The 19,825-nt window shown below is 51.2% G+C and overlaps 6 protein-coding genes across 6 annotated transcripts; 3 read left to right on the top strand and 3 right to left on the bottom strand.

Annotated features, from left to right (window-relative positions):
* Positions 1-35: 35 nt before the first annotated feature.
* Positions 36-1,129, bottom strand: BO79DRAFT_208628 (uncharacterized protein). The gene is made up of 5 exons (XM_025682431.1): positions 1,018-1,129; positions 711-919; positions 635-643; positions 485-559; positions 36-407 (listed from the first exon to the last, which is right to left on the bottom strand). The coding sequence occupies exons 1-5, from the start codon at positions 1,038-1,040 to the stop codon at positions 316-318; spliced, it is 408 nt and encodes a 135-aa protein (XP_025540772.1). The 5' UTR covers positions 1,041-1,129; the 3' UTR covers positions 36-315.
* A 174-nt stretch (positions 1,130-1,303) lies between these two features.
* On the top strand, positions 1,304-5,402 carry BO79DRAFT_193208 (putative PHD finger domain protein). Its single transcript, XM_025680961.1, has 2 exons — positions 1,304-4,016; positions 4,066-5,402. Exons 1-2 carry the CDS (start codon positions 1,561-1,563, stop codon positions 5,144-5,146), a joined length of 3,537 nt encoding a protein of 1,178 aa, XP_025540771.1. The 5' UTR covers positions 1,304-1,560; the 3' UTR covers positions 5,147-5,402.
* Positions 5,403-5,856: 454 nt separating this feature from the next.
* On the top strand, positions 5,857-7,145 carry BO79DRAFT_9477 (RNA recognition motif domain-containing protein). The gene is made up of 3 exons (XM_025689820.1): positions 5,857-6,094; positions 6,181-6,527; positions 6,593-7,145. The coding sequence occupies exons 1-3, from the start codon at positions 5,973-5,975 to the stop codon at positions 7,051-7,053; spliced, it is 930 nt and encodes a 309-aa protein (XP_025540770.1). The 5' UTR covers positions 5,857-5,972; the 3' UTR covers positions 7,054-7,145.
* Positions 7,146-8,901: 1,756 nt separating this feature from the next.
* BO79DRAFT_254027 (DPY30/SDC1 family protein) lies at positions 8,902-9,258 on the bottom strand (the record flags this gene model as incomplete). The annotated part of the gene is made up of 2 exons (XM_025686034.1): positions 8,902-8,992; positions 9,086-9,258. 2 exons carry the CDS (start codon positions 9,256-9,258, stop codon positions 8,902-8,904), a joined length of 264 nt encoding a protein of 87 aa, XP_025540769.1.
* A 644-nt stretch (positions 9,259-9,902) lies between these two features.
* Positions 9,903-12,521, top strand: BO79DRAFT_263620 (fanconi-associated nuclease 1; the record flags this gene model as incomplete). Its single annotated transcript, XM_025686697.1, has 3 exons — positions 9,903-10,443; positions 10,493-12,336; positions 12,376-12,521. Exons 1-3 carry the CDS (start codon positions 9,944-9,946, stop codon positions 12,519-12,521), a joined length of 2,490 nt encoding a protein of 829 aa, XP_025540768.1. The 5' UTR covers positions 9,903-9,943.
* A 113-nt stretch (positions 12,522-12,634) lies between these two features.
* On the bottom strand, positions 12,635-13,925 carry BO79DRAFT_208624 (40S ribosomal protein uS15). The gene is made up of 4 exons (XM_025682430.1): positions 13,645-13,925; positions 13,536-13,568; positions 12,993-13,039; positions 12,635-12,931 (listed from the first exon to the last, which is right to left on the bottom strand). Exons 1-4 carry the CDS (start codon positions 13,844-13,846, stop codon positions 12,758-12,760), a joined length of 456 nt encoding a protein of 151 aa, XP_025540767.1. The 5' UTR covers positions 13,847-13,925; the 3' UTR covers positions 12,635-12,757.
* Between the last annotated feature and the right edge of the window lie 5,900 nt (positions 13,926-19,825).

Raw genomic sequence — 19,825 nt, 5'->3', positions numbered from 1 at the left:
AATCATGTACATTTCATTCCATGTCATATGAACTAGTAATTCGCAAGCCATGCGAAAGGCGCTACCTTAACATAAGACACACATAATGCAAATCCGATCTGCTCAAGACAGCACCAGTATGTCTGTGACGAGACCGTTATTCCAATCCCCGTTTCTAGAGGTGACAGCTTATCAGCCTATCACCCACGGTGAAAGCTCATCTCCACACCCCACCAGCAGCGACAAGCATTTCGGGCTCTTCAGATCTGCCGACCCTCCGCCTGAAGTTTCCAGCATCGGTCGACTTTGTACAGTTATTTCAACCTTCAATATCCATCAACCACCTGCAACAGTGCCACCCTGCTGCAGCGTCGTCACTTGCTTCCGAAGCTCGAGGAAGAAATCCTTGCCGTTTGCCATTTGGTTGGCTGTATACGTTGTTGTTCGAGTTAGGTCATTGTTCGTATGTTTCGCGCTGTTGTTTCCTGGGGATGTGGTCACGTACGCTTTGCGCCCCAGGGTCCGCTCGCGCGGTTGTTCACGTCCTTTCCTTGTGGTTTGTAGTAGTAAGGTCTCGGTTCTGGAAGAGGAGATGAGGGTTAGCGATAGGTAAACGTAGGTATCGGTTTCGGATGAGCCGTGGTGGTATACGCACCTCCCGGTCCTAGAGTGCAGCGCAAGCTGTGTGTTAGCTGGTACCAATCCTCGCGTAGAAGCTGGCCTAAACTTACCCTTTCTCAGAGCTCCCTTCGCCTCCGCGGCATTGAAGCCTCGCACGGGGACATGCTGCTCCTGCTGCGGCCCGGAAGCGAACTGGTCACGCGAATCTCCCCAATTATTCTGTCCTCCCCGAGACCCACCATGCGCGCTCATGGTGCGGGCGTTGGAGTGTCTTTGCGCCGAGTGGCGGTTCTGGTCGTATGGGCGACCTCCGCGCCATCTAGATTGCATACCCACGGGTGGGTTGTTGTTAGTCTAGAGATCTGGGGAGTATAGTAGTAATTCAGTGTGGAAAATGGATAGGTGGTTATAACATACCGCTCTTCACCGGGGCCACTCATTCTGTTAACTATCTAACCAGTAGACGGTAAACAGAACAACGAAGTGGGCTTTATGAATGGGGAGAGAGCTCTTGGGAAGTAAGTAATCAAGAGGGGACGGAACTGACAGACACAGGAAGGTCGGCGGGAAGCAGCGCGAATGTGGAGAGCGGCTTGAGACTCTCCGCCTTTGGGGCCCGACGGCCAGCCAAGCGGGTTGCTTTGCTTATCATAAGCACAGCATCTGGTCAACTTCCCGCCCTCTCGCGGCCTGCGCGTCTTCCCCCCTCTCTATTGTCGTCCACATTCACTGTCGAGTACTGTCTTTTCCGACCTTGGCGGCTTGGAGGAGCCATGCTCTTTTTATTTCCGATCGTTTGACTCCCATTTTCTACCTGCTTTACGGCGCGACGTGCGTTTGTCTGGAATCCTAGAACGTGCGGCTGAGCGGCACCGCTCGGCGTCGCTTTATCACCAACTCCTTTCTAGCTGAACTTCCTATCCGTCTCTGTTCGCGCTTATTCCCGCCTTGTTTGAAACTATGGCGCCCCTCTCATGGCCCAAGAGCCACCGCTCGCCCAGCAGACCCTCCCGATCCCAAACTAGAGTGACCTTGAAACCTCCCTCGAGCTCCGACTCATCGGTGACCAACGAAGGCCCTCCCCTCAAGAAGCGAAAGTATGTCCCTGGCGGACCGGGTGGTGGTGGGAGATACATCGAGCTGGAGGTGAAGGATACGCCGAAACCCAAGCCCTCTCCAGCAGTCAGACGTAATTCTTCCAACTCTCGTGGTCGCAATGGCCCAGTTCCACTTCCAGAGTCAGCACCTCAACCTCAGCCTGTACAACTGCCTCCGCCGCCGCCACCTCCTGTACCGACGACACCTCCCTCCGCGCGTCTGAGAAGAGAGAAGAGTCAGAACCGAGGCCGTTTTGGGTCATCGACGGCGGCTGCCCTTGCTCTACAACAAGGGGATGGTTACAAGCCGCGAGAGGAGCGTGGTTGGGAGGAATTCCATCCGGATCTTGATATTGATGCGAAATTTGCGGTCTTCGATGCAGAAGAAGTGGATCGCCCACCTCCCACATCATCGATTGCTCATATCCTGTCGCCAAACGGCCTCGATAAGACGAATGAGAAGGATCCAATAGCAGAGCTGATTCGCGCGCATACGAATGGCTCGTCACCGACCCCTATCAAGCGCCGACCAGGCCGCCCTCCTCGTCGACCTGAGGCCATCCTCAACGCCTTGGGCATCACACACCAACAGAAGAATGTTCCACCCCCAGGCCCGAATCCCCGCGAGAGGCTGACGTTGCCGAAGCCCTCGTTCCGCATACGCGACCCGTTCACTTTCTATGACCAACCTGGAGTGGGTCAGCAGAACTATGTTGATCGCACTATGGCGAGTGTAGGGTATCAAGAAAGCGATTTATTCCTCCGCCATGACCGTCGGTTGATCCGCATGACAGAGGGTGCTCAGGAAGATGATTTGGATCCGGCGAACCCTGTCACTTCAGAAGGTGAGGTCAATGCTGCCGTTGGCCGGGTGGAATATGATATGGATGAGCAAGATGAGAAGTGGCTGGAGGAATATAATGCGAAAAGAAGGGAGGACCAGCTGGAGCCGATCAAGCCGGCGGTCTTTGAGATCACCATGACCAAGATCGAGAAGGAGTGGCACGTCTTAGAGAAGCGTATACCGAAGCCTAATCCCAAGCCTCCCCAGACCCAACGGCCTCGTTCGAGCTCTGCCGCGGCGGTGAATGGTGAAACTGCGCCGGGTGAGGAACAGGACAGCAAATGTGCTATTTGCGACGATGGTGACTGCGAGAACTCCAATGCGATTGTTTTCTGCGATGGTTGTGATTTGGCAGTCCATCAGGAATGTTACGGAGTGCCGTTCATCCCGGAAGGACAATGGCTATGTCGCAAGTGTCAGCTGATTGGAAGGGGGTCTGTCAACTGCATCTTCTGTCCAAATACCGAAGGTGCCTTCAAGCAGACTACCTCCTCGAAGTGGTCTCATCTCCTGTGTGCGATATGGATCCCTGAGGTCTCTATCGGCAATCCTTCTCTTATGGAACCGATCACGGATGTGGAGAAAGTGCCTCGCAGTCGCTGGAAGCTTCACTGCTACATTTGTCGCCAGAGAATGGGTGCCTCGATACAGTGCAGTAACAAGAACTGCTTCGTCGCGTTCCATGTTACCTGTGCAAGGAGGGCTCAGCTTTACCTGAAGATGAAGTCAGGACATGGAACCCCGGCGGTCATGGACTCCCATCTACTAAAAGCTTTTTGTGACAAGCATGTACCGCCTGAATGGCGCAGAGAGCATGGGACAGATGTTGCTACGGCTGAGGCAATAGAGTACTACAGGACTACTATGCAAGGCCGCCGATGGGGAGACAGCCAGGCAGCGGCTCTTTCCTTGGAGCCTACACACCCTCTCGGTTGCGACCACGGGGATGAGGACGGACATCGCATGCATACACCACGCATTACCCTGACTGTTGGCGGCAATAAGCGGAAGCGACCGACTGTACCCAAAACTATTTGGAAGTTACCGTCCGGGGCTCCTGTGATTCCCCAGGTTGTGCTTAACTCGGTTGTGGCCTCACTGCAGCGCTTCGGGGTTCGACAAAGGAAACAGTATGCTGAGGATGCTTGCAAGTACTGGACGCTGAAACGAGAAGCCAGGCGGGGAGCCGCACTTCTGAAACGTTTGCAACTCCAGCTGGAAACCTTCTCGTCCATGGAGATGACTAGGAGGGACTATGTTGCTATGGGAGTCCCTGGGAGCAAGAGACTACAAAGACGTATTGAGTTTGGTGAGAGACTCTATCATGATTTGGATCGATTGAGGATGCTGTGTGATGAAGTGAAGAACCGCGAGAGGGAGAAGTTAAAGGACGTGGAGACGCTTAAAAGCATTGTTGACACTGTCTACTTCCCAATCTTCCCTCTGCTCTGGCCAATATTCGAGAAAGCTCAAGTGTAAGCATGATTCTTCTACTTTATCTCGCGTGGTCTAACATCGCGGCAGGCTTGATGGCAAAGGTATCTTTCGACAAGGCCTGGCGTCTATTCGAACTAAGCTGCAAGAACGGTTCTATCCGTCGGTCGCTACCTTCTCCGCTGACCTGGCTCATGTCTTCACTACGGAGATTGGAGTCCAACCGGCTGGAGATACGGCTGAACTTCAGATGCAGATTAGTGGTCGTGCACCAGAACTCAGCCTAGAGCAACGCGAGAAGAGAAAGCTTGCCAAGCGGATAATCAAGGCCATTCAGCCTTCTCTAGAAGATGCGATCAGGAAGGAGAGCGAATTAAACCGCAAGCCGTTTGAACAGGAGCTCAAGGAGCTCGATCTCATGCTAGAGAATAGTGTCATGTCCAGGCGGGGCTCCGAAGTTGATGCGCCAGAAACAGTTAACGATGAACAAGCATCTGCAGTACCAAATGGTACAGAGCAGAAGGTTGAGGAAATGGACGTGCTTGCTAAATCCGAGCCTGAAGATAGTGCTGGTGTTGCTGACGTGCCTGGGAACACAGCTACAACAGCTGAGCCTAGTGCGGCCGAGTCCCAACCCGCAGAGGCATCTACCGAGCCTCAAGTACAGCAGGACACGAACATGGAGGATGCACCCGCTGATATGCAGGACACAGAGCCTCAAAGTGCAGATGTGGCGCCCACAGTTGTACAGCCTACAATTGAAAATCAACCATCTGTCCCTGATCAAAACGGAAATCTGGAGAAAGAAAGTGTTGAGCCATCCAAGCCACCAGTGGAGACCCAAAATGGGCCGTTGACGCCCCCACCCAGTTTCAAAGGTGATCAACAATACCCGTTGGCGCAAGGAGGCATCCAGTGGTATATGCAACCGTTCGATCCCATTGGTACCACCATCCACGAGGAGCGGTGGACCGGGCGAGATGTGATGCGAGGGATGAGCGAGGAGCTCAGTGAGCTAGACGAGGAGGAACTAAAAGACCTGGTTGAAGATGAAGAGCTGGAAGGACAGATGGTCAATGGTTCGAACGAAGCAGCAAATGGAGGCGATGCACCGACGCAACAGAGCGTTAAGGTACATCGGACTCGACGACGCTGGCGCGGATTCAGGTAGTTAGACGTACAGATGGCGGAGATATCATCATTGGTTTTGAGCGAACATTCCCTACACACCTACACATCATTTCTTTCTTTGCGTTACCCGGATTTCCCCTTTCTGCATGTTTGCTTCTCTTTCCTTGACTCCCTACTACTGCTGCTGTTGCTGCTGAGGGAACAAACATAGGCTGGCCAGGCGTTGGGTAGGTCAGAAACTGGGAATTTGGTGGATTAGAACAGTAGCCATTCTCAGGTAATGAACTTTACAGAATGTAATCATGTCAATTCGCATTCTTTTCCCATTTTATTGTAGAGACATATTGTCTCACTCCATAGTGTGGAACAGTATTGAATGGCTGGTATGGAGAGCGGCCTTGGCACGACGGCAGAGCCGCGGGCGGTCCAGAATGGCTTATGGAAGACTCGCCGCGCTCGACTTTCTTTCCCGGTTTCTCCCCCTTCTTTCATCATCACCACCGATTTCCATCTCTTCCTCCATCCATCCTTTTTGCCTTCCTCTCTTATCCCCCTTCTTCTCCTCTTCTTTCTAATCTCTCGGAAATCAGAGCCATCTTAGCTTCCTGGCTTTCTGATATCCGCGTCGGATAGCTATCGGGTTCGGTTGTTGAATTTTTCTGCCTCTCACTAGCACTTTCCTCGGTCTGCGTCGCGCGCGCGCCTTCTCATCCCTTTTCACCTCACTCAGCTCTCTCATTCGTCTTTTCGATTTCCGTCATTATGGCTACAGAGTACGATAACGAGAACGGTCGCTACGACGGTATGTCAACCGGTCATCTTGCCTCGCCAGCTCAGCTGATTTCCCCGGTAACATCATCACAACAATGCTGACTTGCTGCTGCTCAGACGAGCCCCGTTTCGCTCGCGACCGCAGCGCATCTCCTCGCGATGAGCCTCGTGCTGATCGCACCCGTAGCCGTTCTCCCAACGGTCGCGTCGATGATCGGTATGTTTTACGTGCAGAGCTGGCTAGCTAGCTAGCTAGCCGTCCCCCAGACGCCAGCCAGACTGACTGGAGCTTCTTATTAATAGCGCCCCCATTGATCCCCGCAAGAACCTCGATGACGAGGAGGGTGCTATCAACACTGGATCCAACCTGTTCGTCACTGGTATCCACCCCCGTCTGACCGAGTCGGATATTTCGCGTCTGTTCGAGAAGTACGGTGATGTCGAGAACTGCTCAATCATGGTCGACCCCCACACCAAGGAGTCTCGTGGATTCGGTTTCGTCAAGATGGTTACTGCCGAGCAGGCCGATGCCGCTAAGGAGGGTCTCCAGGGCGAGGTCATTGAAGGCCGCACTCTGAGCATCGAGAAGGCTCGCCGTAGCCGTCCCAGAACCCCGACTCCCGGAAAGTACTTTGGTCCTCCCAAGCGTGGTTAGTTATTGTCTAGACTCCCTCTGTATACCGACATATGGCTTATGCGTGTTCAAATTTGTTAGATTTCCGTGGAGGTCACCGTGGTGGCCGTGGCGATCGCTATGATGATCGTCGTGGTCCTTATGGTGGTAGCTGGCGCCGTGGTGACGACTACCGCTATGGCCGCTATGACTCCTACAGCGACCGCCGCGACTATGGTGGTCGTGACTACCGTGACTACGGTGGCCGCCGTGACTACCGTGATGACTATGGTTACCGTGGTGGTGGCAGCAGCGGTGGCATTGATCGCTATGCTTCCGGTGGCCGCGAGGACCGTTACAGCCGCGATGACCGTCGTGACGACCGCCGTGAAGAGCGTCGTGGCGGCAGCGGTGGTGGCTACTATGACCGTGATGCTAACCCCCCGAGTTACGGCTCCGCAGCTCCTGCTCGTGATGCCTACGCAGGCGGCGGCGGTGGCAGCAGCGCTGGCGGTGGCGGCCGTTCCTATGACCCCCGTGACGACCGTTACAGCACTAGGTAGGTGAAGTTTTGACTGATCTGGACGGTCGGAACAGGGCCCAGAGCACGTAACCTCGTCCAGTGATGGGTTCGTTTAGCCTCCGCGCTTCTTTCAATTTTTCTCCCCACGCCTTTTGTTTTCTGTGACATTCCCTTACTTACCCTATTTCCTGGAATGGTTTTTAATTCCCAATACCCCCATTCGAATGGAATTGCGCTCAACGGGCTACGGTGGGGCGTCATCTGTTGTCTTGTCGAAAATGGAGAGAAGAAGTCTTCATCGCATACACATGTCATCCGGCGAAACCGACATGTCACCGTTTATGCGACCAGTCGATCTTCAAAAGAGAAAAGAAAAACCAAGGGAAAAAATAAGAAGAAAAAAGAAAAGGAGAATCCTATGTGGTGTCGTCGGCACTCCTCACACGCTGATGTTTTCTTTTGTTAAATTCGCTCGCAACACCGGAATATTTGGCGGCATGGGAAAGAACAAGAACTTTAACGTTGTAATTCCTCGGATTGTCAGATGGGTTCAGCACACTGCTACATTTCACTCTTCAACCCTTCCGGAAACTTGGTCGTTATCTCGCTAGTCAGCTGTTCGCCTTTGTTTGCGTCTTTGCGTCTTATACAACTCATCTTAACGTAACGACTTTCGATTGTATTCGGCCAGAAGCTTCCATAAATCTGCTCAGCCTGCAGAGGCTATTGCTTACGCCCTGGATCCCGCTCTCTGCACCCGGCGGTCTGCAGGGAGGTCGACCAGTGTCGCGCGGCACCAGTTCGCCATAGCGTTTGCGTTGTAGTATCGCCAGGGGAAGAAGTCCAATTCTCGCAATAGAGCCAATCCGATGGCAGCAGCAAACAAGTGGACCCTGTAATTCCGGGCGTCGGTACTTTTTTCCCCCGGTGCGATCGATAATCCGGCCATATCGAAGGGGTGGGATTGAGGTAGGTTCGATCGGTCTGAGACTGATTGAAAATATGAATATCAGAATGCTACTATGCTCTGATTGACCTAGGTTGAGAGCAGGGGACATCTACGGGTGTCTCTTGTTCTTTTTTCTTCTTTTTCTTTTTCTCTCCATTTTTTTCCACCATCATCTCATAATGGCTAACTGCAGGGCAGCATGCTTGATATCTGTTGCTACATAGATATTTCCGTTGCGTTTGGGACTAGGGAATAAATTCGTAGTTTCAGATTGGTTCTTGCTGTGCTCCCTTGTAGCATTCCGTACCTTACATGGAGAATTTAGACCCTCGTTTGGGGCGTAGGTAGATAGAGCATAGACGTGTAAGCAAGAGTCTTATCTTATGTCTAGTATCTAGGCAACATGCAGTCTCCAGTGACTGCTTGGCCCATAAGCATACCCGTGCCTAATATTCCCAAGATAACAGATATTCAGCCACCAAGCTAATCGTACATTTCCATCCAAATCATAACCTCATAACCGCATTATCTCCACCATTATGACCAAAATAGATAGCATCATACAGTCAAGGATACACTCACCCGCTGCCCCAAGAAACAAGACCCCATGGCTAGCGAGCGAGTAACTCCCCCGTATGTCAAAGCTATCCAAAGTCCAACCAGTTCGGTCTATCTGTGTGGGGGTGCGTCTCAGACTGAACGACTAGAGTAGACTAGACCAGCTCAGCATCCATCCATCATCTCCTCCTTGTTGCTTTTATGCAGATGAGATGAACCTTGAAAGTATCCGCTTCATGTACAGAAGGTACATGTTATGTTGATGTACGTCTGCATCTAGTCTTATTCCACCGTATATAGTATGGGATGGTGTATGGTTCGATGATCGTCTCGTGTAACACATCACGAATCAGCACCAATGGTCGATTAAACAAGGAACATCTACTCCGGAGTCTTCGATACACCCTGCTGTTCGATTTCATTGCTCTTCTGGATGAGGTACTCGCCGAGGACGCGGAGGGGGTTGGGTGGTCTATCATCATGTTATAGACACGGTCAGCTCGCATCCTTACTAGGATCTGCGCTTGGATAGGGTTCAATCAGAAAGGGATAGTTTTATACGCACTGCTCCTTTGCAACGACCGTCATCCCATCAAGAAGATGCGGCACAATCTTCTCATTCATGTATCTTCTAATCGGGGCGCCGCCGGGACGCACTTGGTTGGTGGTGGTGGTGGCGGAGGGAGTTGCAGCGGCGGAGTCGGCACCGGGGGTGTTTGCAGCTGAGTCGGAAGCCATGATTTTGTCTTTTTCGGGGTTCAGGGGTGGGTGTGGTTGTGATGATGATGGCTGTTGGTTCTGGGGAGGGAAGGGAGTGGTGGTAATAGAAGTAGTAGATTGTGGTGGAGGATTAGGTTGAGGTTGAGGTTGAGATGTTGTTGCTGTTGCCTGCTACAGGAGGAGACAATTTTAGTGAATGAATGAAAGTGGTCAAACAATGAGAATAAATACAATTGTAGATGTCAATTGACGTGAATTTGGTTTATAGGGACAAAAGTAAGAAATTCAAGACAGAAGTAAAACAAAAGCGGAGCAAGTTGCAACTGCTCCGCCTGTGGGGATCGCGACGGAGAGGTGTACTGTGCTGTGTGGTTCCTGGCAGTTCTGGGTTGTCTCTTACCGCGTTATCATCGGCCATGGTTTTATATTTGTCTGGAGTTTAATATGCTTGTAACTTTGATATTATATTTGAGAGATATGGGATTATATTCGATGATGTGCTTCATCTTGTGCTTCGGAGCATCAGCATCCGTGCAAACAGTGCAAAGTAGACATGATGCTTGTCCGAATTGGGATATAGTGGTCAGGTGACTTCGTGTCTTTCCGCGTCACGTTCTTTTCCTTCCTGTAACGACTAACGAGATGCCGATGGAGAGGCTATGATTACAGACTATGTGTTAGTAACTGCTGCTCGGGTTGCAGCATGTCCCTACTGCACTACTGGGACACTCTTCGTCCTTCCGCAAAGCGCAGGAAAACCACCAAAGAAGAGACTGACACTGCCGATGAGAAAGACACACCCGACTCGTCTGATAGTCCGCTGATAAAGTCCTCTGAAACACCGCTGCCGGAGCGACTAGATTACAATCCAATTCCTGTTGAAGCTGGGTTTGGGGCTGCTGGAGAGGACTCCGAAGTACCACCAAACAGCCAAACCGAACTCGAGTCGTCCCTGCCTGCAATCCAGGCAGACAATCGCGCAATCGAGGAATATGAAGCTTCGCGCGCAGCTGACGAGAACGAGCCGGACCTCCGGCAGAGACTGAGGGATGGTACATGGCGGAAGGGTCGGAGCTCTATCTACGTGGATGCGTTCAATCTGGCACTGGAAACTGTGCTGGATGAGGAGGCGCATCTCTTTGATAAGGCGGAGATGGAAGTGTTCAGGCAGTGGCGAGAACTGGACTATGAGGCTCAGTATTTGTATGTCTACCTGGGTTATATCCGTAAGATCCTAAAGCTGACTGTGAAGGTATGTGCGTCTATTCCTCCGCAAGACCTCTGCCTGGCACCGAGTCAACCGCCTGGGTTACTACTCGGATATTGCAGACATGCCCCGAGTAGTAGCTGAACTGCGCCGCGCTCGCAAGCTCCCATCGGCATCTGAGGATGGAAATTCCACAGATGACACTGTCCCCGTTGATACGGGCTTCGTCTTGGGTCAAGACGGCGAGTTCAAATTCGCCGAGGAAATGGATCAGATAACCACGCTGGAAGAAGCGTCCTCGCTCTTACTGCTCGACGAGTTGAAAACGCTCGCCAAAGACGCCAAAGTAACAGGGAAGAGTAAAAAAGAGCTCATCACCGCTCTACAACGATCAAGTCAGAAACAAACAGGCCTGGACTGGAACAGTAAATCCAACGGTAACAACAGAGACGACCACTTCATCCAGAAGATCCTCGACTACACCGGCGACTGCATCCGACTGGCCTCCGGCCCTCGTGCCCTCTTTGAACGAGTCCATCTAGTCTTCTACCGGTCCACCGAATGGACCGAAAAATCACTCACCACCATCATACTAGCCAAGATCTCCCGCAGAAACTTCCCAGAATACGTAGTCTGTCGAACCAACTCCATCTTCCCCTCGCGGGAGATCCTCCTAGAATTCGAATCCGCCCTGCGCACTCAATACCAAATCGACAACCTCCTCGAGTTCAACGGCACTCCCACCGTCGAACTGCTAACCCAGGTCAAAGACCTCGCGTACAAAGTCTATCCCCGGTGGAAAACCCTCCTCCACCAAGAACAACAAAAAGAAGACACCATCTACGATTACAATGAAGGCGCCTACCTCCGCCGATTCTCCCCAGCATGGGTATACACCCGCATCATCCACAAAGGCCTCCACCCCCTAGGCCGCTTCAAAGAGCACGAAGAAGAGCACCGTCTCCTCTCCGAACTCCTAGCCCAGCGTCTCTTCCACGCTGCCCGCCGCGGGGCATGGTACCAGCGCAAAGCCCTCCTCGAAGAACACTACCTCTGGGCACTGAAACCCTCCGAAGGACGCACCGAAGAAGTCCAGCGCAAGCACTGGCGCCGCATCGCCCTCCAAACCTGTGAAACAGGCCTGCAGGACCCAGACTGTCATCTCATCTACCACTATGACCTCCAAAAACGAATCACCAAGCTCGAAAGAGCCCTCAAGGTCGTGAAACGCGAACAGCACGACTTCGGGCACGTCAGACTGGCCAAACCCGCAGAACGCACGATCGAAGGTATCCAGATCGAGCGTGACGAGCCAACCCAAACCCAACCCTCAACCCCAGCCGACACCACCACCCCTACTATCACCACCTCCTCCAAACGCGGCCGCCCTACCATCTGGCTCGACCCCCGCGATGGCGGCGAATGCCGCGTCGAAAGCATGTGTCTAAGCTGGTACCGAGACCGTGGCTGGAAGGGCTACCACTCCGAAGGAGGCATCATCAGAACCCTGTTCACCTACCTCTTCTACGACATCCTCTACACCTACGTCCCCAACGTCTTCCAAACGCCCTTCCAAACCAGCCCGCTAGATCTCCACACCGACGCCTTCTACCCGACCCGTCTCTCACAGATAAACCACCGGCTGGTGGAGATCACCAACGGCGAGTCGGAGCGGCTGATTCGTGCTGTCTACGCGGAGCAATCTCCGCGCCAGACGTGCGCGATTGGCCTCGATTGGTCCTTTGAGTTGGATGATTTGGTTCAGATCGTTAGGTGTTTCCCGGGTGAGGCCCTCGCGGCTGTTTGTAGAGTCGTTGCCCAGGAGTATCAGGCTCGTGGGGGTGGGGTGCCGGATTTGTTGGTTTGGAGGGTGTATGATGGGGAGGACGGTAAGAGTGATGGTGATGGTAATGGTGAGGGGAAAGAAGGGTACGGGGAGGTGATGTTTGTGGAAGTCAAGTCGGCGAATGATCGGTTGAGTGATTCGCAGAGATTATGGATTCATGTTTTGGCGAGTGCGGGGGTGAGGGTGGAGGTTTGTAATGTTGTTGCGAAGGAGGTTATACGGTCGTGACATATATAATATATGTACAGTGCTGCGTATATATACTACGTATATAGAAGATGGGAAAAATACATCTACTACAGTAAACATCTACGATAATAGAAAAGAGAAAAATAGGTGTGGTCATAAATTTTATTTCATGACTATCGACGGAATCAACCCTTTCCAGATCGACCCAATCAACCACAACGACAGCCACTTCACCACAACAACTTCTAACCCCGCACAAGAAGATGTGCACGCGCTTAAGCGACGAGGGTGGAAGCAGTGGCGGACTCGTAACGCCAGGTGGGGGGGAGGACACCGACGGACTTGTAGTAACGAGACAGACGGTGGATACGAGACTCGATGAGAATCAGGCGGAACTTGCTGTCCTTGTCCTTGCGGTTACGCTCAAGGTGCTTGCGGACGGCGACGGCCTAAGCAGAATTATTAGTATCTCATTTGAATGGTTGGAAGGGGAATATGGGATTGGCATACCTTCTTGATGAGGTGGTACAGGTCCTCGGGGAGCTCGGGGGCAAGGCCTGTTGTAAAATCACTCTGTCAGCCTGTGGTTTGACCAAGCAGAGGCATACGGGATCACGTAAAAGAAAACTTCCAACTTCCCAACTGCATTTCTGCGAGTTTGGGGGTTGAAAGTTTTGACTTCTGGTGCCCTCCAGTTTTATGGACATGTTGTGTTATGTGTGTTGTGCAGAGATGGTGGGAGGCAGAGAGAGCCGGGATTGCTGCGATTGCGATTGCGAGACTCTGGGTTTGCGAGTGTGCATGTCGATACGGAGTAGAGTCGAGAACGATTCCGGGTATGTTTCAACCTCATTCTCTTGTCCCTCTTCTTCCTCAATATATATCGTATCGGTTGTCCATCAATAACTCGAATCAAATCGCCGGATATATTCCAATCCGTGTCCTGCGGCTGCTGCTCTGCTCGCGCCCATTCCTGCCATATTCACATCCACAAACATGCTCATGAAACTGGTGCGACTGGTGAAAGGGAATAATGTGTCGGTGATGTCGTACCGTTGGACTTCAAGATACGGAGGATCTTGTTACCTATTCACATTCCATATATTAGTATCCTTTCCCATCCCTCATTTTTACTTCCAAGGTTCCAGGGGAGGTTTCTTACCAGTGACAGTCTTGACCTGGGCAACACCGTGGCTGTCACGGAGGACAACACCGATCTGGGAGGGGGTAGCACCCTTCTTGGCGAGCTTGCAGATCTGCTCAACAACCTGCTCGGTGGAAGCCTTGAACCAGCTCGGGGGAGTGCGAGAGTAGGGGAGAGCGGAGGACGAAATGCCCTTTCCCTTAGAGTGAAGGCGACCCATTTTGATTGATTGGTGGTGTTGACGGGGGGTGGTTGTCGAACGGGTTGTGAGTGAGCTGGTCGAGTATCGAAAAGTTCGAGGACGAGGAGGTTATTTTTTCGTTGGGTGGATTTTGCGATCGTGGGTCACGTGGGATCCAGAATTGATGGGTTGTTGTGGGTAGGGTCATGTGATGTGGGAGTTGGGTTCGCTTATTTTTTTCTTTCCGGAGCTTTTTAAGCTCCGTTTTGACTTTCTTTGAGTCTTGGGATTTTGTTTCTTGTGGTATGCCAGCGAGCTGCTTTGAGCTGCTGCAGAGTTTATGATGCTCTGATTTCTTCGATTTCGGCTATATGGTGATCGACTAATTGATACAGCTACATTGCTGGCAGATTTGACATTCAGGTTAGTTTTCACTCCCTATGTTTTTTACCCTCTGCTTTACAGGATGAAACACACCTTACTTTTTATTTTTCTGGTACCTCTTATGTCAGAGATAGGCTTCGGTCTATCTCGATGATCTAAATGGACTTCTGATATCCTTTCATTTCGCAAAATGTTATGTCATGGGAGTTGAGACGCATCGTGCTGACTCGCATCAAGATAGGTTGCCAATATCTGATTCGAGGATATTCTGGTGTCGAGAGACGGGTTTTATAGTGCATATATCAATGGATTCATATTACTCAAACGGAACTACAGTGTTTTCCCTACTCGTATAGATCATGGAGTCGTGCGATGCCATATTGTAGCTGTACAGGAATGTAGAGGATTGGCGAGACAAATGTCTTGAGCATGCAGTTCGACGGGATGTCTGCCCGCTGCCATCGCTGAGTCCTGTCGTGTTGAGGCTTTATACTACTGAGTACTGCGATGGCACCGGCAATGCCTTCTACACGATGAGCCATTATACGATCGCAAAGGCTGCTTGAAGAGAATCACGCAGCCTCGTTGTGTCGTAAAGCTCTTTATCCATCGTCCAGCAGACAAGTCATCATTGCTGCACTTCTCCATCAGTGTCAAGCAAATGCAAGCAGTATCACACCGCAACGAGGCATCGCTTTCAAGACATCCTCGTGCATCCGCTTTAGCATCGCAACTCTCTCCCCACATGCTGTTATCGGGTTCCTGGGTTTTTCAGTGTTTTCCGCGCGACGCCCTAATAAATTCGACGACATAGTGTGATTTGTCCATCAAGATTCCAAATCAACTCACATAGACACGCAGACGGACGAACCATGGTCTGCTCTGCGACGTGCATCAAGTGTTGCTGCGAACATCCTGTAGATAGATAGGTAGTCATGATGCGATTTGTCTGTCTATCTGGTTGTCTACCTCGTGCAGCAACTCCGAAACAACAGCAGACCCGCATAAGCGTAAGTGTAAGCCCTAGCCAACTAGCTACACGGTAATATTCTGTGTGCATATTTGAAGCCAAGAAGACCATTCGCCTGGGCATGGAAGCCTGCGTTGTGGATTGGCGATGTGTCATATCCTAGCAGCAGTAGCAATAGTGGGCTGTGGACACCAGCCGTTGGTACGGAGTAGTGATGATTGAGTCACTGACAGGCTTCATCCAAACCCACCTGATGTGACCGCCAGTTGTGGAGCATAAAAGTAGGCAAGTGGGTATCAGCAACACGTTTGTGTTCGAAACGAGGAGAATAGGATCGAATCGTACTTTGTTTGTACGATAGAAGCGGCCATCTTCCGTGTTGTGCGAGATCAGTAACACTATACTCTGTACACCGTAAGTACTCCATAGACTGGAGAATATGCAAGTCTAGACCAGGGACCATAAACTTGGAGGCGATCCAGGTCCATGATTCGACCACTCCATGAGCTGTGCGTTGACGTCTGATCCCAGAGATCGCCAAATCAGACGGTCGAGTGCGACCGACCCCAGGGCACGGCGCGGAGAGGGGCAAGTGCAAGGGCAAGCTGAGCCCCGTATGTATCGCCATTCAGCAATGAGAGATCCGTAGCAAAGGACGGAGAGGTGAGATCGTGGGTACCGCGAGCGAGCGTCGGTCTCCACGCGTTGTGACCGGTCAGCTGGTGATGAGCCTATGATCGCCCCCGTCACCGTCACTGCTGGATGGCAGCAACTGATTGGCTTGCCCCGTTCATCCACAACTGATGGCGCAGTTGCACGGGCTAGATACTTCGTGCGGGATCTGAGATGGATCGCTGGGATATGCTTGGGGGCGAGAGTGAGAATTGCCTCTTGCGGCATCCGAGTCCCGATACGCCATGTCTTTGCCTTCATCGCATGACCTGGTGGGATCTCACGATCGCTGCTGTTCTGCGGGCTGATTTGCCCCGCTAGTAGAGCTGACCGTATACAAAGCTACACTAGTCAAGACTCGAGAGGGAGAGGATAGCACAGACATCACAGATAGCTGAAAGGATGTCCAACGGACGACCAGTTGGATGATTGATTTCCCTCTCATTTTGCTGATTCGTCTCCTGTCAACTGGCTTGGCGGCGAGGTTTTGTTCTGACAGCCCTATGAGCTATAGTGCAGGTAGTCCCGGCTTACTATTGGATTCCTTCCGGGGAAGTAGCATCCAAACACAATAAGCAAATAGGAAAATTTGAGTTCTCTTCGTCAGGGGTACAAAGGGATAATTTCATGCGTGCATCTCGTATTGTTTCTTGCTTATTGTGTGTCTGTAGATACTAGTAGTGATCGTCACGTTAGTATATCAGAGTCACCAGGGGGTAAGGGACTAACTATCAGAATTTTCCATAGTATGTACTTTAGTTGTTTCACTAGCAATGCATTGCTTTTGCTGCCACCATACACATGTAAAAGTACTGCGTAGGTCGAAAGGAATCCTTGATTTTACTACATAGTATGTAATAGATAGCGGCCAGACCTGCATGGCACTGCCAACTAGTCTATGATAGACCAGAAATCACTCATGCACATCTACCAATTACCAAGGTAGCGACATACTTCCAGGAGATGAATTTGAATTCAATAGCAAAAACCCGATTGGGAAAGTCTAAACAGGAATCCGCGGAAAAGACACGAGGAATACTTTGGATGGAAACTTCTACGACGGATGAAGTTTCGATACGAGAGTCGATTGCGTCTGCAAAGAGAGATTACTTCCCGTGCAACTCTGGTTAAGCTATAACCTAGAGTCGACAGAGTTGAGTTAATCTCTCGTATTGCGGGATGCGCGGGAGCAATGCCGATGGACGGGATGGAGGCATAATTGGAGACTGACAGTTTCATCCACCCGGCAAACTTAGTCAGTGCTATGGAGTAACTTAACTAATTAGTTAGTTGGTAGCTATTCTAGACTCGGGTAGAGGGCAAGATAGCCAAGCGAAACACATTGTCGCAAAAGGCCCCATCCAAGTGGGAATTTGAAAAACTTTGTAATCTAGCTAAGTCATGTACATTTAACTCAAGACTAGAAGCCACGAAGAGAATGTGGCAAATGTTTATTTCCTATTCTTGACGAAGCCATTTATAGAAATTCTCCACGTGTGGTTACGTCTGTCATGTCGTGGTGTACGGCGTAGATGGCGAGGAGTTAGCCAGCTAGCTGACCATCTCCTGGTCGGTGTATGAGATAGATACATGAGTCCATAGGTTGAACGAACAATGGGATTGTGGGAAGAAGCGAAATCGAAATCGACATCGACAAAAATCTAGCACCCGCCCGTAGATTCATTCCACTGAAAGATTGAAGATCGGTATATACCCAGTCCTGCATCGAACAGCTGGCTCGCTCTCTGTCCACATTACCCAATGAGGGAAATAAGCATACCCCCTTCTCAAAAGCTTGGTCTACCGAATCTCGCTACCCAGTTTCCATTGTTTTCAAGGTTCTTCCTGAGGAAATTGATAGCTATTACTACCGAAGTCAATCAATGCTGATATTCAAAACCCACTTCTATCAACCGGAACAAGGCTAGAGGAACGTCAATCCATACTGGATCACGCAAAAGCTCCAGGCAGCTAAGAAGGGGAAGCTAAACTAGTATACCAGACTTCGGTGCCGGGAGTGGATGCCCTAAATTTAGCCGGACAAGGGAAGGTCCCCCTCGGTAGACTTCAACTACCGTGAATTGCTTAACGAGCAAGAAGAAGGTTGATGTCGATCAGACCCGCGGCAAATTCCCGCGCAACGGGATATCTAGACCATCTGTTTAGCGATGAGGGTTTGTTGGGAATGATGAACCTGCACTAACTGGACCCGATATGCGGCTACGGCAGACTGGATGCAGGTCCGTGTGGCAGTTCGAGGAATGGATGCAACCTCGATGGCGATGGGCACAAGTCCAGCGGTCGCGGCACGATGTAGTATTACTATTTACTAGAGTAGTCGGTTGGTCCATGCGCCCGCCGCCACTGGGGCATCGATCTAGATTATACACGGTATGTGGAGGGGGTTTTGCAATTGATGCCCGTGCCGATGACGATGGCAGTGCGACAGAGGCGTCGTTGTTGAGTTGCATTACTCCTGTGCTTACGTGCTGGGTTACTAAAAGTACTTTACTTGGCTGATGATAGTGTTTGGAGTGGACCATTTTGTCCCTGAAGTCCGTGGCTACACAGTCAGGGGCACAGATGGCAGATCTCCTTTGTTTTGAGTCACACCAGGTATCAGATGGCTCAAGATTGAGAGACCAGGGGGTAAAGCAGAAAAAACAACCAAGATAACGACAACATAACACAGAGTAAATCCTGGGAGTTATGTAACGTGACCACCAAAAGACCATTCAATTCCCATGGAACCACTATCGAGTCAAAACCCGGCTATGGGGAGTTTAGAGTCTCGTGGCAGGTCGACCCTCACCCAGGGGCAAGGGCTACTGGCCTACTGCAGACTACGATGGATACAGGCAGTAATCGTCGCGACACTCGTGCGAAGCCGGTCGAACTCAAAACGACCAGGATGAGTCTTCTAGTGGCTGGGAAGGTTGCTGGTTCGGGTATAGTGGAGGTTGATCGAAGTGCCTTTCCACCCCTGCCTGCATACGAAGCCCCTCCGACGCACTAAGCAGAGGCACTCACTGTAAGGTACGCGGATGGTTGCTGAGTTTTTCCCTCCTGCAGGCTGTTGGCCAGTCCAAGAAATTCTAAATTTTTACCTCCCGAGGGATTGTGGGAATGAAATCCTTAACCTTGGCCAATAATCATCCTGCAGTAGGGACGATGTGATGTGCTCCATAAATATACGAGATATGAAATTTTTGTAGAGCAACTCCTGCCCGAAAATGGGGACGCAGTCAGATTCCCATTATTGCAGCAAAATACTGGAAAATAATGGGATTGTTATCGTGCCCTAAATCAGCACACGCAGAAAGAGGCGGCGGATAACTTGTCACTAACGTTTAGGATGACTTGCCCCCTCAAAAAAGATAGCCTAGACTAGTGAGTTTCATACCCCGAGAGGAATCAATGGCTCACTATCTCATCACTAAGAGAATTATGGAAGCCTCCCCCGAGAGATCCATGGATGGCTGGGTGGGTCTCCCCTCTTCCAGCAACAACTAAGTAGCCGACTCCGTTAAGGAAGCAGTATCTAAACGAAAAGGCCCAGCAAAAAGCTACGGCGCAGGTCCAGTCGGTATTTCGACGGCCAATCAGCAGGACGAAATCACTCCGATCCATGCAGATGCAGGCATCGCCAATTTACCCAAAGGCGTTAGAATCCTGGCGTCGAAGCCAGTGTCAACCAGAATCAACCCAAGTCAACCAACGTCCGCGGCGACGGCATCTGATTCCCCGCTCGTGGTCTTTGCCCTACCACCGTCTCCCAGGCCTCTCGTTCGTTCGTTTCCTTCCTCTCCTGATTCCACCTGGTCCCCGATGCTACTCACTAGCTCGCTTTCTTTTTTCATTTTATTATTGGTTTTTCGATTTTCTCTAATGCCTCTGCGCCTCCCAGTCAATTGGAACCCCGACGGAGCTTGGGACTCGCTCCCTCTGTCTCTCTTTGCCCAGAATGGGCGTTGTCGCACGAAGCCAGTCGA

Source organism: Aspergillus costaricaensis (genome assembly GCF_003184835.1).
Source record: "Aspergillus costaricaensis CBS 115574 unplaced genomic scaffold BO79scaffold_12, whole genome shotgun sequence".
In the NCBI taxonomy this organism is placed as follows: Eukaryota; Fungi; Ascomycota; class Eurotiomycetes; order Eurotiales; family Aspergillaceae; genus Aspergillus; species Aspergillus costaricensis.
Note: the sequence above shows the minus strand (reverse complement) of the source record. Positions and strands in the feature narration are given on the sequence as shown.

Coding starts and splice junctions, on each gene's coding strand:
- BO79DRAFT_208628 (XM_025682431.1), bottom strand. CDS start 1,040: ATGAGTGGCCCCGGTGAAGAGCG. Junction 920..1,017: donor AGTGGCCCCGGTGAAGAGCG/GTATGTTATAAC, acceptor TATGCAATCTAG/ATGGCGCGGAGGTCGCCCAT. Junction 408..484: donor CGGACCCTGGGGCGCAAAGC/GTACGTGACCAC, acceptor CAACGTATACAG/CCAACCAAATGGCAAACGGC.
- BO79DRAFT_193208 (XM_025680961.1), top strand. CDS start 1,561: ATGGCGCCCCTCTCATGGCCCAAGAGCCACCGCTCGCCCAGCAGACCC. Junction 4,017..4,065: donor ATATTCGAGAAAGCTCAAGT/GTAAGCATGATT, acceptor ACATCGCGGCAG/GCTTGATGGCAAAGGTATCT.
- BO79DRAFT_9477 (XM_025689820.1), top strand. CDS start 5,973: ATGCTGACTTGCTGCTGCTCAGACGAGCCCCGTTTCGCTCGCGACCGC. Junction 6,095..6,180: donor AACGGTCGCGTCGATGATCG/GTATGTTTTACG, acceptor TCTTATTAATAG/CGCCCCCATTGATCCCCGCA. Junction 6,528..6,592: donor CTTTGGTCCTCCCAAGCGTG/GTTAGTTATTGT, acceptor CAAATTTGTTAG/ATTTCCGTGGAGGTCACCGT.
- BO79DRAFT_208624 (XM_025682430.1), bottom strand. CDS start 13,846: ATGGGTCGCCTTCACTCTAAGGGAAAGGGCATTTCGTCCTCCGCTCTC. Junction 13,569..13,644: donor CCAGGTCAAGACTGTCACTG/GTAAGAAACCTC, acceptor GAATGTGAATAG/GTAACAAGATCCTCCGTATC. Junction 13,040..13,535: donor CCGTATCTTGAAGTCCAACG/GTACGACATCAC, acceptor ATTTTACAACAG/GCCTTGCCCCCGAGCTCCCC.